The sequence below is a fragment of the Tyto alba genome, unplaced genomic scaffold (assembly GCF_018691265.1).
Source record: "Tyto alba isolate M040663 unplaced genomic scaffold, T.alba_DEE_v4.0 Super-Scaffold_22, whole genome shotgun sequence".
In the NCBI taxonomy this organism is placed as follows: domain Eukaryota; kingdom Metazoa; phylum Chordata; class Aves; order Strigiformes; family Tytonidae; genus Tyto; species Tyto alba.
This window is the reverse complement of record NW_024881296.1, coordinates 21,216,329-21,230,587: the sequence shown is the minus strand read 5'-3', so window position 1 is coordinate 21,230,587 and position 14,259 is coordinate 21,216,329. Positions and strand designations below refer to the sequence as shown.

The window sequence follows — 14,259 nt, the reverse complement described above, 5'->3', positions numbered from 1 at the left end:
CCATGCCCTTTCTCCCTGACTGGCTCTTTACATTTCCTAGAATGAAGGACACTTACTTTGGTTCCCTGTATTTCTCCTGCACATAACAACTTCTCCTTCTCCATAACTTTTTGGTTTCAGAATTACCCAACAGAATAAAGAATGTTCAAAAAATTCAAACTATTTCAGAGAGAATGAGATTTGAATCTTAAGGCTAGGGTTTGGGCTATCCCCTTTAAAAAGGAAATTAAAGGTATGACTGCTGGAAATACAGGAATGTCCGAAAACAATATGGCTACAAGTATGTTAAGATCATGGCCTTTTTTAAAAATGCAGCCAAGTTGTATTCTCTAGGTTTTTTTAAGTTGACAAGGCATAACTGGAGTACCACTTGATCACCTATATTAAAAAAGAAGGACAAAAAAGAATCCCTGTAATACTCCACAAAAACAGATCTAAAAATGAATTCTAGATCAACAGCTCCTCCAGTTCAGATAGACTTAATGAAGAAAATATCACCTTTTTCTTTATTGTTTAAAAATGCAAATCAGAGGCACATCCCTATCACCTACTAAGAGAAATTCCTTCCCTTTCCATAGATTTGCTAATTTTCCTTGGTTGAAATCATACGAGCTGTCAGAATTAGGTCTCAAAAGCTAATAAATTAATCTTATTTCCCCCGTATCACTCCGTAACTTGTGTTGTGCTGTAGACTCATGCAGTAGCTACTTACCTTGGAAACAAAACAGTCTGCTATAGCCACAGGATCATTTTCACAGTTTTCCAAATCTTGCAGAAGTTCACTAAAACAAAGAACAGGAAAGGGAAAGATAATTATGGCACATCTTAGAATAGACACACTTGTATACGCGGATATATTCAGACAGTGCTTTATCATTCATGTTAGTGATGCCCAAAGCACTTAACAATGCAGGGCATCCTAAAAAGGGAACAAGAACCCCTTTGATGCCCCTTTCCCCCCTAGATGTATAGTTGCTGGGTTTTTTTATTTGGAGGCAGAAAAGCACTCTAAGGAAATAGTATTCCCACATATTTAAAAATTCCGGTCATCACAATGACCATGGATTGTGGATCTCCTAAGCAAAGCTGAGCCCCTTCCTTCAGATTGTCAGCTCTTCTATGATACTCATAGTGGTGTAGTCAGTTGTGTAGCTTGTATATCAACCAACATGATTTAGAACTAATAAAATTTAAAAGATACTGAAGCATGTGCCCTGTCCTATGAAGACTCTGCATGTTCTAGGAGCTTTACTTGACTGCAAGAGATGAGAAGCTGGTCTGAAAAACATAGAGGAGAACCAGGGATGTATTACACATATGGTAAGAATGATAATAAGCTCACTCAGGAAAATTTGTCTACCTTTACTGGGTCTCTTCACCGAAGAAAAATGGTTAGCCTGGAAAAAGTCTTCTGGAAGCCAATATATAAATTCTACATGCATAAACATAAAATCTTACTGAGAAGATTTTATAATTCTGACATGCCAAGTAGGAAATGAATTCATTGTAACAGGAGCAAAGCAATAAGGGAGCATGTTCACTGTTGTATGCAACTCGGTTCTCAAAAGCCAGTTCTGTGGAAGAGAGTTCAAGCAGAAGAATAAAACCTTAAAGGTCTCTCCTTGACCCAATTCATCTTTAGTCTCACTGAAAGATGTACTCAGAAAAAAAGAAGAGAAGAAACTGAGCTTTCTGCCAAAGTATTCTCTGACAGAACTGTTTTTCATCCCCCCCTTCTCATTAGATAACTTTCCGTTTAGGGCTACTTTTTTCCCAGTTCACAGCTGGTTCCTTGAACGAGTTTTGCCTAAGAGTTGCTAAACCTGTACCTAGGGAACTACCCTTTTCCCCTCTAAGCAGACACAATTTCCCTCTGTAAGTAATAAAAGAAGTAAACCAGAAAAGTTTCCTGACTTGCTCTTTGCTTCTCTAATTACTGGAGGAAGGAAGGGGAGAAATCAGCAATTAGTCACAGGGAACAAAGACAGACACAGACTTTAGGTTCAGTGGTCACTAAGTCACTCTATACAGAAACAATTTAACCTCCACACCTCAATTTCTCCCTTCATCAAAGTAGGAATAAAAATATGACCCTTGCTTGATACCCCACACTCATGAAGCTCGTTTACATCAGCAAAAGAAGCAAGCTGTAGCAACGATGACCATAACCATCAGTTATGATGATTGACTGTGTTCCACACATGAGTTTTAGAAATAACATCAACCATGCTGAACAGGCTCGGAGGATTCCTGCTGTCCAGCAGGCAGACGTTCGTTCTCCTGATGGTTTAGACTATGTAGCACCTTGATTGCCAATTTATTCCTACTGGTCTCCTACAATAGCACATTATTTCTCCTACAGGATACAATAATGCAACACTTAAAAGATTTTATATATTAATGCAATGAGTCCAAGTTTATGCAGTAAAAATGACAGTGGCTTGTGTCTTTAGCACAAGCCCCTAGCGTAAGGGCTGCACTTTCAAAGACTTTGTTACCTATACTGCACTCTCTTCTGTCTCACCTGGCTGGTAAGAATGGGCTTAGTAAGAACATCCTGCCACTGTAAAAATATCAAATCTGTCACGACCAGGAATTGTGAAAAACTTAAATAAATCCCTATAATACCAGTCTGATATATGAAAAAGCAGGGCTATTACTATAGGCTGCGTCTATGTACCTGGAAGGAGGCAGAAGCAGCAATAGAGAAAAACATTAGTTCCCCTCACCTGACTCCAAAAGTTTTATGCTGTTCACAGATGGTACCACAGCTCTTGGCCTCTGCGACTGGCTCGTGCCAACCACCCAGGCAGGCAGGGAGCAGGAGGGAGCACCGTCAGAGGGACACCATGCTCTTGCAGCTGAATCACGAATCAGACTCAGACTGAAGCATGCCACAGGTGCCAGTGTCATCTAAGACCACATACTGTGTTATACAGTTTGGGTTATTAGGGGCTGGAGTCAAATTAATAGAGGTCTCATAACAATGTCTTTTAGGATGCTTTCATTTTTGGAGTACAAATTATGTTCAAGTCAATACACTTACCTTCCCGCTGTGGGTGAAGACTTGCAATAGGACAAAGTGCCAGTTAGTATCAAGTTAACTACAGGAGGTCAAGAGGGGTGAGATAAACACATCAGGCAAGGCACTTTTTAAAAAATGTTATTAATTTTGTATCATCACCATACCATTTTAAAACAAGGCATAAGTATTTTTCTCCTCTGTTTTGATCTGTATTAGAGTGAGAGATAGTAATGACAGGAACATCAGACAGGCCATTTTGGTGGAATGGAAGGGATGGAAAGACACAGGAAGGAAACAGCATGGTTTATCCTGAACCCATGACAAAAAAAAAAAAAAAATGTTGATGACCAAGTAATGCTTAGACTAGCCATAAATGCTAAAGTAACAGCATCTCTGAAAAACTTCATTCTCTCAATGCCTGACAGAGCACAGCATTCAAAACAAAAATGGACATAGTAGGCACAATCTGGTCTTCATAGTAGCATACTTTTACTGTATAAAGTTCTGGAAAATTAATCTGAAAAGTTCAGACTTTCAGTAGAAAGTAAACAACAACCAAGAGAATTTAGCCTTGATATAACTTCATTGTCACAAAAATCTTGTGGCCAAGACTAATTTCTTTCCACTCACAAAAAAAAACTTTTCCGTTGAAGGTGAGCTCTTACAGGCTTTATGAAGGTTCCTCCTAACAAGTCAGACCTTACCACTGTGAAGCTCAGAGCACAGGAACTACTGAAGATGGCAGTTACAGAAAATGCCCTGCGCTGTATTTGTGTGCTTCAGTAGTCATTGATGGACAAGGATCACAGAAGATGATCTGTGTCAGCAGCAGAGGTTTCAGCCTGGCCTATCCCAAGATCATCTGAGTGTTGGTAGAAGTACTAAACCTGAGCACGTTCCTCTGCAGAGTTCCCATTTCAGAATTGAGTCATGGTAGCGGATGGAGAATTTATCCTAAACTGACACTGACAAGAATCTCAACAGGAGAAGGCAGGGAAAAAAGGCAGCAAATGCTGACTTAGAGAACACTTCCCCCTTTCATATAAATAAATAGCAGGGGAGCCTTTACCAAGAGACAGAGCAGGACTGGGGGACGAGTATACAGTCAGTGATTTTGCTTTAATAAATAGCTTTCCAAAAAGAGATCATAGTCACAGGACTAGCAGTTACCATCCTGACCATCATTTCTGCCATTTGACACAACATCTAAAAATCATAAGTAGTTTAGCTGAAAGAAATTCCTATTTACTGAAATTAAATTTCTCAGATCTATACGAAGTCCAAAAAACCCCAAGACTAAAACCTTTGATCATTGATTAACGGTCAAAGTTGAGAAAAACAAGGTAATTAACTATAAAATCATGCTCACAAAAGTCATCTGAAACTACTAACACAGAACTGCCAAATGGACCTTTTTCAAAGGTAAAAGCAAATAAAAAGGCTCTAGCGTCTGTTTAGGACCCAGAAGCTATGTGCCAAGTTTCACACAGGAATGAACTTAATCCTTGAAGCTATATTGGGATCTACAATGAATTTTCAGTCTTAAAAGCTCACAATTTCCATGCAGAATTTTAAATTAGAAGGCCTGAAATCCATCAGTAATTTACTAGAGCCTTTGGACAACTTTCCAGTGAGTTTTAACCATTGTAACACATCTATCTCTAAAACTGCCCCAAACTGTTTTTTTTTTCTTTTTTTTTTTTTCTTCTAACATCTGCAAATCTCTTTTTGCAACTCAATTATTCTGTATAATGACTGATCATACTTGAAGATATTGTTATCAGATAATATTTGCAACAATGCTGTTATAAATGTGTCCTAGCTACCAAGTCTGCCATTTCTCTAGCTTTTGAAGGATCAGAAAACATAATGGCCAGGCCTGTTTTTTTCTGTCCTTTGACCACTAGGAAGCTGTAACCTCACAGTCATTGTCTCATGGCTCTAAAAAACATGATCAGGCTACCACTATGTATTTTCCATCATGTTAGACATGCAGTCAAGACAGTTGTTGTAGCTGAAGCAGGACACAGCAGCTTTCTAGTTAAGTGTATTTCCATTACTATGCAGTACCTGTTTTAACTTTCAGGAAAAAATTTTAGTTTTCATCTTTGTAAGTACTGAATAGATCCGTCCCCACTTTTCCCTTTGATATTGAACAGTGATCCCAGGAGCTGAAGGACTTTAAAGTAGCTTCCCATGATGATGGAAAAACATTGAAGATTCTCTTTGACACTAGTCCTCCACTTCAGAATCTTCTTTTGATTCAATTAAATTATCTATTGTTCTTCAAAGAACACAGCAGTTTGAGAGACGTTTTGTCAGCTACAGCAAAGCTAAGATAGATTTTACAGGAGTAATGGGATATAAAAGACATGGGAACTTTATGACAATATACTTCTTGCATTGACTGAACATTCAGGTCTTCCTTAAATGCTGGGTAAGTTCATTACTTTTACAATAACAGAGGATTCAGACAAAAGTAACAGTAGCATGCTCCTAAAACTCCAGATACTGCAGGTCCCACACAATGTGGCACTAGCTATAAAAGCAAGAAATTTTACTTCAGACTCCCCATATACACTAGAATCCCATATGTGGAGTTTTAGAGAAGGCTGTAAATATACTGAACAGAAGCCTTCAAAAATGGAAAGGTACATGAACACAGTTTTGAGAAATTAATTCAAGGAGTTTCTAGTCATACAAAACACTATAAAAGCCAGATTTGGGTAATATATATCAGTACACAAAAGGACTCAATATAGTAGGAATAAAATGACGTCTATTTAGTAAGGCAAGAATTTAATTAACAGTGGTCTTGCATTAGGCTCAGTAAGGACACAGAGCAGGTTAGGCTTAAATTCATGGAAATACCCAGCATGAAAACAAAAAAAGTAAATGGAGACCACATTTGTTTCATAAAATAAACAGCTAAAAATAAAGTCTGATATCAGCAAACCAACCCTGCTGAGAATCAAAGATAGACCATTTCTCAGTTTGTATATCTTAGCTGTATTAAAGTGATTAAAGAGTATTTGCTTGGTTTGCTCCCTTCCCATTAACGCAGGCTATGGAACTGTTTTCATTTAGGTAAATATGAATTTACCTGTTGAAACGGTAGATATCTTGTATGTTTCCAAACAGGGCTGATCGCTCTTCTGTCCCCAGGGAGAGCTTGGTCTGATCAGTGATACAGTCAAGGTAATCCTACAAGACAAATGAGAATGAAGCCTTCAGACATTTCCTCCTTTTCTAGACCAGTAAACAGAGCTACATTTTATTGTACAAGATGAGTCTCTTCATATCAGTTTCACCTTATTATTACAGCAAAGCCTTCAGTAGCCCCTCTGTGAACAGTCACTCTATTATAAAAGGTAACAGTACTTATCTGTTCATTGAAACCAAGAAAATAACAAAAGACTGAACATTAAGTTATAGCCCTTAGGACAGGACGGCCAACCTATCTCTTGCTACTGATCTACAAATGTATTCAGATTTCAGTCACAATGATAATTTAATTGATTGTTTAACTTGCCCAAATACAATAAAATGTCAAAATAAGAGATGAAGAATGTCATTTAATGCAGTCTTAGTAACAGAAAACCTATATAATGAAGAGCAGAGAACACACAAGCAACAGAGGCTCAGAAAAGCAATCACTGCAAAAATATTTTTATTAAAAACCATACTTAAGAATGCAGAGTTTGTAGAGGACAGAGCTCAATGTATATACATGCATGCAGTTTAATCACACATACAGTTACATTCCAAATTACATTGCTATACACTCTGGCAAAGATTTCCTTTTGCATTTACAAGAGTGACAGTATCTCATCCAGGGACTTTAAATGATTGTGAATAAGACAGCTAAAAAAAGCTCAGATCAGCGGTGTTCTGGAAGAACAACCTTCCCATCTCTTCCCCCACTTTGGTAACAGCTTAGCTCCTGAAGTGTCACCTTTCATTCTGTTGCTGCTACAGTATTAAAATTTCTCAGATAAGGGCAAACAAATCCAGCAGGCTATTTAGCTACTCATAATCCAAGAAAACCAATGGGCCACATTTACGAAGAAATTCTGCTGGAGGATGGAAATAAAGTAAAAGTGAAAACAGCTGAAACAATATGAAATAAAAATAAATAAAATCCCTTAGCCTGGGGCTCGACAATGTGGTGTGGCAACCCCTCAAAAGCAACACTACATTCCACAGCACTGCAAGGAAGGAGCCCTGCAAAATATCAATGAGACCGTGAAAACTTCAAAGATATAGCTGTGTCCCAGAGCTGTAAAGAAAAATGTATTACAAAGCACATATATTGACCAAGATTTATTCTCTATGTAAATCCCATGAAGGCAAAGGGTTTGGATCAACAATGGATCTGACTTTTGGATTTTAGATGCCCTCATAAGAAAGGTTAAGAATTGCAGTGCTTGAGTCTCCATCCCCACATCCTTCTTTCCAACTGAAATAGTGTCAGCAGAGTCACAAGTGTAACCAAGATTCAGGTTTAGGTACCCATAAGGCTTTCCTGTCTCCGTTCCCTATCCTAATGCTCAATAATCTACACTCTTTCATCCCTTCCAGTTAAAGGTACTCCTCATCACCCCCAAAACTCAGTATTTTTTGCCAAGAGAAAGCAAGCAAGCTTATTCCAAGGCTACCTCAGTGTCTTTAAGAGCAGCAATGAGTAGCAATGGGCAGGCAAGGAAGCAGGTCCCCAGAGAGCCATCTCATCTCTTCTGTGATGGCATCTGGCCTGTGCTCTACCTTCTCTCCTAGCTGACAGCAGTCACATACTCCAAGCCTGTCCCTGAAATACATTTGTGCAGTAATTCATTGGAACCACATCCCTGGGAGTCCCTGAACTTGTCCCTGGCTTTTTATTTATACTCAGAACCTGCAGAAGAGTAAAACGTTCAGGACGGTGAGGCAGACAGGACTTCAGCAAGCAACATGCTAGATCAAAGGCAGAAGTGGATGATAGAGTCAGGGCTACTCCAGTGATGGCAGTAAATAAATAACCTTTTCTGCCCACTAATACAAATCTGTATATAAAGGCAAAAAATAGAAAAGCTCCAGTGGAATTGTGATCCTCTGACAGCATTTAGCACTGCAGGAACACTGCAGCACCCCAAGCTGCTATGACGGGGTAGGTTGAAGAGAATTGAAATCTTACAATAAGTAACCCCATATGGCGTATTTATTGAATAAAGAGGAGTTCCTTTCAAAATTCATTCATCTCAGAGTACCTGGAGCTTTCTTCAACATAACAAACTCCACAGTTATTTCCAGTATTGTAGAGAGTGTTATAAGCATGACTTGCTTTCTGCTCCTTTTGTCCTCTTACCCATTTTTCCTCCACATACACATACTCTTCTCAATCTTTTATCAACTCTTAGTAAGAAAGAGCAAACCAAGTACTTTCTAATGCTCCTGCCAAGCAGCAGCCTGCAGGTGCTTGGGCAGTTTTCCAGCATTCCCATAGCGTATGCCAGTATCGGGTTATACCACACATCCACAGTTTTTGTTGTCTTTTGCTAAAAGTTCCTTAAGGTTGTGCTTCAGGCCCCCTTCTCTTCTCAGCATCAGATCAGAAGCAAACCAGAAACTAATGGTTGGGTTTGTGCTTACCTAGAGCAAAGAGAGATGGTTGCTTGAAACACTTGAGATTCAGAGGCACCTTGTATCTCACCTCATACTGTTAGGAAATCACACAAAGTTTGGGGACTGTTTCATGTTTCAACTTTCTAGTTTTGTTAGTGTTGCTCACTTGAGGCTTGTGCAAGTCCGACAGCTACAGACATGTTTACTTCGCTGCTACACGTGTAAGCAGATACCTGAGCTAGCCACGAACTGCCTAATGTGGCACCAACAGTAGGGCGGTCACAACAGCAAAAAGCTTCAGATATCCATGTTTACATTAAAGAGGTGGACAGTGGATGGTCTTGACAGAGTGGTCTGAAGAAGGGCAGGCGCAGCGCTTGCACTGACACAGCATGTGGGTCCCTTCTGGTTACAGTGTTCCACAGAGCATGTGAGCTCTCATAAAGGCTTCGTGAACTCGTCCAGGAAACAGATGCAGCATTGGCACATAACGTCCTCTGCAAGGACACCACCACAAGCAGATCAAAGCTACCCAGCCATGGGGTTTTTCCTAATTATTTCTTAGCAAATGTTACTTTACCCCCATGGTAGTCACTGCAACCTCCTGCAGCGTATCAACAGCTGTTATCATCTGAAGCCATAATGAAAGGTTTGGAGCTACAAGATAACAGGACAGGCTGCAACAGTAATGACGCAGTGCAGAAATCGATGAAATTTATCTGAACAGAGCACCGGCCTTATTCACTTTATTTGTTTCTTGTCAGCATGTATGGACCCTCCACCAGCACTGAATTATTTGTTTATAACCTTTGCCTTCACTAGTCTTTTATTGCTCCTCTGCAGTTATGGCAAAAACATTTAGCTTACTTTATAAAAAAAAAAAAAAAATCCACAAATGCCAGTCTCGGCTTAGATTGATTTATAAAGCAAGGTTTGCTCTAATGGTATTGCACAATTTTTCCCTCCTATTTCCTGAAACTCTCCAAAAACTAGAAGAGTCTTGCCAGACTGCCCTGCCTTCCTTGCTGGTTTTGATGTTCTCCGCATTTGTCTTTCATCATGCCGAACCCATCAGAAGGAATGTGTTAGAAGCTGCATACCCTGCCTACTGTCTTGTCCTCCATAATCACACAAGAAAGATCTCTAGAGGAACAAAATGATGACAGCACTAACCTCAGAGGCTAAAAAATAATTGTATGAACTGAAAATGAGAGAAGACTGTCAGGAAAAGGACAAAATGGGCAAAAATATCTTCACATATCGATCAAACTAATTTTTTCTGTGACCAAACTTTAGAAACTAAATGCAAATTAGTGGGACATTTTCATCTAGCTACCCAGGTTTTCCTTTGAAAACAGAAACACACTTAGCATTAAAAATAGACTACAGACTGAACAATAATAAATAGCAAGTCAGCCATTATGTGATAATGTTAAAATTACACATTAAAATAAGAAATGTTAATATGGTAATGCTATAAAAAAACGGATAAAAGTTTTTTACCCTGCCCTGCAAGAAACATACATACTGTAGAAGTTCTTAGTAATCTCTTTACAGAGCAGGACTGTTCATATATGGATATCACCAAAGATAAGCAAAATTGTTGAAGGAGCAGTGTTGTTGTATAGGTACACCTTTACCAAGAGGCAGGCACACATGACACTGAAAATTACATTAATATCAATATCAAAAAAAAAGAAGAAAAAAAGGATTCTTTTTTTTTCCATGAAACCTTGCTTTCCAATGCCTAAACACAGGCTGCAGGAGAAAGCAAAGCTGCTGTACATCTCTGGACTTCAGTAAGATGCTCTTTGGCTCAGGAGCTGACAATTTACATCAGGAAAACTTGGTCTCTGACCAAAAAAAAACGCTTGACTTCTAGTCTTGCAGCCTGAGGAGGATTATGTGATATTAAATCAAGCAGGACCTAATCCAGGCAGTGCCACAACATCATTCAGACCCCAGTTTTCTGATACTCTCTAGATCTGTGCTACTAACAAGGCTACTTTTACTCCCAGATGCTTTACCATACTCAAGGACATATTTTTCCCTGATTCCCATCTGCCCAGCACAGATGCGCATGGCCCAAATCAGATGGCTATGCAGAAGAGGAACCATTGAAAAGGTTCAGCTGCTTTGGCCACCTAAGCGCTACTTCCACACCACTTTGAGGAAAAGGCTGCAGGCCAGAAGGAAAACGTGCCACAAACTGGATCTTGCTTGTAGCCTGTTAGCCAGAGCCAAGAGGACCAAAATACATACTTGTAACCAAAGAGGAAGCTGGGCAACAGCTGCACAACAGAATAACTACTATAACATGCTCCTCACTGCTAATTCTGCCAATTACACCGGTAATTATAATCTGTACCAATTCCCCTTTTGCATGATTTTTTTTTTCTATTCTTTTTTCTTCTTATTTATTTTATTTACAGATTTATCTGGCATGTAGAGCAATACACTAGAAATGCCTTGTGGGTCTAAAAATAGCGTACTATCCACAACAGGTGGCCAAGGGTGCTGAGTTCTGGTCAAGGCAGCTCACTGCAGCTCTTCGATTTTTCAAAGTACAGCTGTACTCTGCAAAGCAAAGGTGCACTTGCAAACCACACATACTTTGCTTTCTTGATCTGGTCCCTTTGGCTATATGAGTCCAAGGACTGATTGAGACCTAAATCAAATCCACCTCCTTCACATAGCAAACTCTTTTGTCAGGATTTCTCCTTAAAACACATAATTATTTTTGTTGTCACCATGTTCTGTGATGAAAGAAGATAAGCCCACTATTTTAGTGTGGGTCTCCTGTAATTTGCAGTGGTTCGCTTGGAGACACCTGTACCAAAACAATTCAAGCAACCAAACATAACACATTTCTGATTGCTTTCCTGCCCTCATCTTCTTGTCTTCCATATTCTTCCTCTTCAGTTTCTGTAACCAGTGAAAACTGGTCACATATCTATAGGCAGCCACATTTTGACTGAAACAATCCTCCCCTTCCAAGAGTGAAAATGCTTGCTCAACTGTTCTTAAAACCATTTCTTATCTCCTACCCCATGTCAAAGCCCTTGCCACTTTCAACCCTCCACAGAGAGCCTGGCATGCTCTCACATGACAGGCAGAAATCCATGTCCATCAAGATAATTAGTGCCCTTAATCTCCAACTTCTGAAACTCCTCCGTATGAGAAGCAGAAGTGGCAGCAGCTCTGCTTCAATGTCTTACCAGTATTGATTCAACAGAGAGGGGAGGAACTTTTCAAACTCTCTGGCCTCTGATGGCAAGAACTGCTACCTAGCAGCAAGCATTTCTTGTTTGCATGTAATGCAACCACTAACCCAATCACATTTTCATACAGTAGGCTAATACAGTTTAATACTTGTATTTAACTAATAGACATTTTTAAGTGTATATAGAGTTTGAGTGCCATAAAAATCAGAACCATATTCTATTTCTGCTACAGATGTTGCACAATAATGATGCCAGTAAATTGAACCTCAAAAAATGCTTGTGCTGCTCACCATATAGCTTCTTTATGTGTAAAACCAGAAAATTAAATAAAAAAAGGAATTTCTGTGAGTATCTTTCCACCTTCTACTTCTCATGGAAAATGGGAGGGTTGGGAGGTGGTATTTGGTAGGGTTTTTATTAAGGACATCTGAAGCAGGAAAGCCCTCACATCAGCCAAAGCATGGACAGGTCTGAAAGACCAGCACCGGCCTGGGGCTCTGCACAGCCCAGCATGGTCCTGCCACCAACCAGCAGCCAAAGGCAGAGTCTTTCTGAAGGAGAACACAGACTTGGAGATATGGCTTCCTCCGCTTGCTTAGGAGAAAAGCAGAAAGCTCCTGGGCTCCGGGAGCTTCCTACCCCCTTTTCCATTCACTTTACGTCCCTCAGTACCTTGTAAATAAGGCTGCCTCTTGTCAGTGCCAGCCAAGCTCTGTCCTTGTGGGAAATCCGTCTTCGTTGGGCCCCAGCTGTGGGCTCCGAAGCGCCCTACATGCTCCCAGACCATCGACCCTGCCATCAAGGGAGAAGGGCGAGGAGAATACTGCTGACAGCCAGCGAGCCTCCAGATGGAAACAGCCAAAGTAATATGTGTGCTTTATACAGTGTGTTACTAGATGCAGTTTGTGATTGATTTCTTTCCTCTCCGATGACCACACAGAAGAGCAGAGTCTCTGAACTGGCAAGCCATCTCGCTGCCATCAGCCCTGTCCCCAGGCCCAGGAGGAGGTGGTGGAGGAAGCCACACTGCGCTCACCTGCACTTACAACCAGCTTCCTCAGAACCACCCAAGCTATACGTGCTCACACACAGCCTGCGGGTAACAGCAATAAAGTGAGTGTCGTGATACAGTAAGGTGATACTCCTCTGACTGCATATAGAAAGGGCAAAGATTGATGGTGAGAGCACTCGTGAGAACATGGTATGAGAAAAGACTAAAAATAGAGAAGCACATTTAAGTATTCTTTCCACTGTTTAACACTACAGAGTAAGGTGATCATGACAGACTTCTCCCTACACTTTCCACAGTTAGGGTTCTGCAAATAAGTTAAAGTTAATGGTATTGACTTAAATTTTACCGACAGGAGAGAAGGGGAATAATTTTTTTTTTTCATGTAGCTATTGCTGAGTGACAGATTCTCTATAATCAATACAACTTCCTCACCCATATTATAGATGTTAAAACACTGCTCCATTTACAGATACTAAGGACTGGAAGCAGTGACCCCTAGTAGGTCCCCTTGGCTTCATTCACATGCATGGAAAGCCACAGGGGGAGTATGTGTCAGCCAAAATTAGCAGTGAGGAATTCCTGAGTCCTAACACTATGCCTTGCACCTCTAAAATGCATGCTTTCTTTGGTTTAGGCTGCCTTTGAACAGTTGTGCCCATGTAGAGCGTGAGCACAGGTGGGGTTGTACACAAAGTCAGAAGTTTATAGGGCACGTCAATGTCAACAACGTAACAGTCAGGAGATCTTGTCACAGGACTTCAAGTTGTCAGAGCACTGCTAGTCTCAAGAAGTGAACTGAAGTATATGCCCTGGAAAACTCTGTCAGTGAGAGGTTCCTCAAGACTCCTTAGCCTGTTGCACTGAGTTCATCCACAGGGTCCCTGGGCTAGGACAACAGCCTTGCCACTGTGCACGGCTGGGAGGTAGCAGCATAGCTTCCTGCAACTGTAGGTTCCCCTTCACCGCTTTAGAACCTGAGCCCCTAAAGCAGGCTCTGCACGCCCTCTCGCCCCTGCCCCAGTGTCAGGGGGTGCCCATGTCAGCTTCCAGCACTGCCCCACAGCTCCCTCCTAGGACTGGGGTGAAAGGAGGCACATGTCCTGCAACGCCTACTCCACCTGTCCAGGGTTTTATGTCCTTTCTTTTTGTCCAATGCCTGCTTTCTTCTTGTGTCATCTTTGTCCCATGAGCCATTTTAGCACAAATGCTCCATCTACAATGCTCTCTGAAGGGTCGAAGCCTGCCACCAGATGATCCACCACTGAACAGCCAGCCTGCTTCGATGAGACTGTTTTCACGGATTTTTGCTTTCTTTACTGCAGTGAATTTTTGCTCTAATGAAACATGATCAAAGTTCAATAACATTCCCCTGTTTAACTGCAGGAATTGCATGCTAA

General features: G+C 40.6%; 1 protein-coding gene across 6 annotated transcripts in view; it reads right to left on the bottom strand.

The window, feature by feature from the left end:
- The window catches only part of PLEKHG1 (pleckstrin homology and RhoGEF domain containing G1), a 130,253-nt gene that overhangs the window by 25,650 nt on the left and 90,344 nt on the right, over nucleotides 1-14,259 (bottom strand). For all 6 annotated transcript variants that reach the window (XM_042795971.1, XM_042795972.1, XM_033011633.2 and 3 more), the window contains 2 exons: nucleotides 6,129-6,229; nucleotides 713-782 (listed from right to left, as the gene is read on the bottom strand). In XM_042795971.1, the coding sequence (XP_042651905.1) occupies nucleotides 713-782; nucleotides 6,129-6,229 (171 nt within the window). The remainder of the gene's footprint in view (nucleotides 1-712; nucleotides 783-6,128; nucleotides 6,230-14,259) is intronic.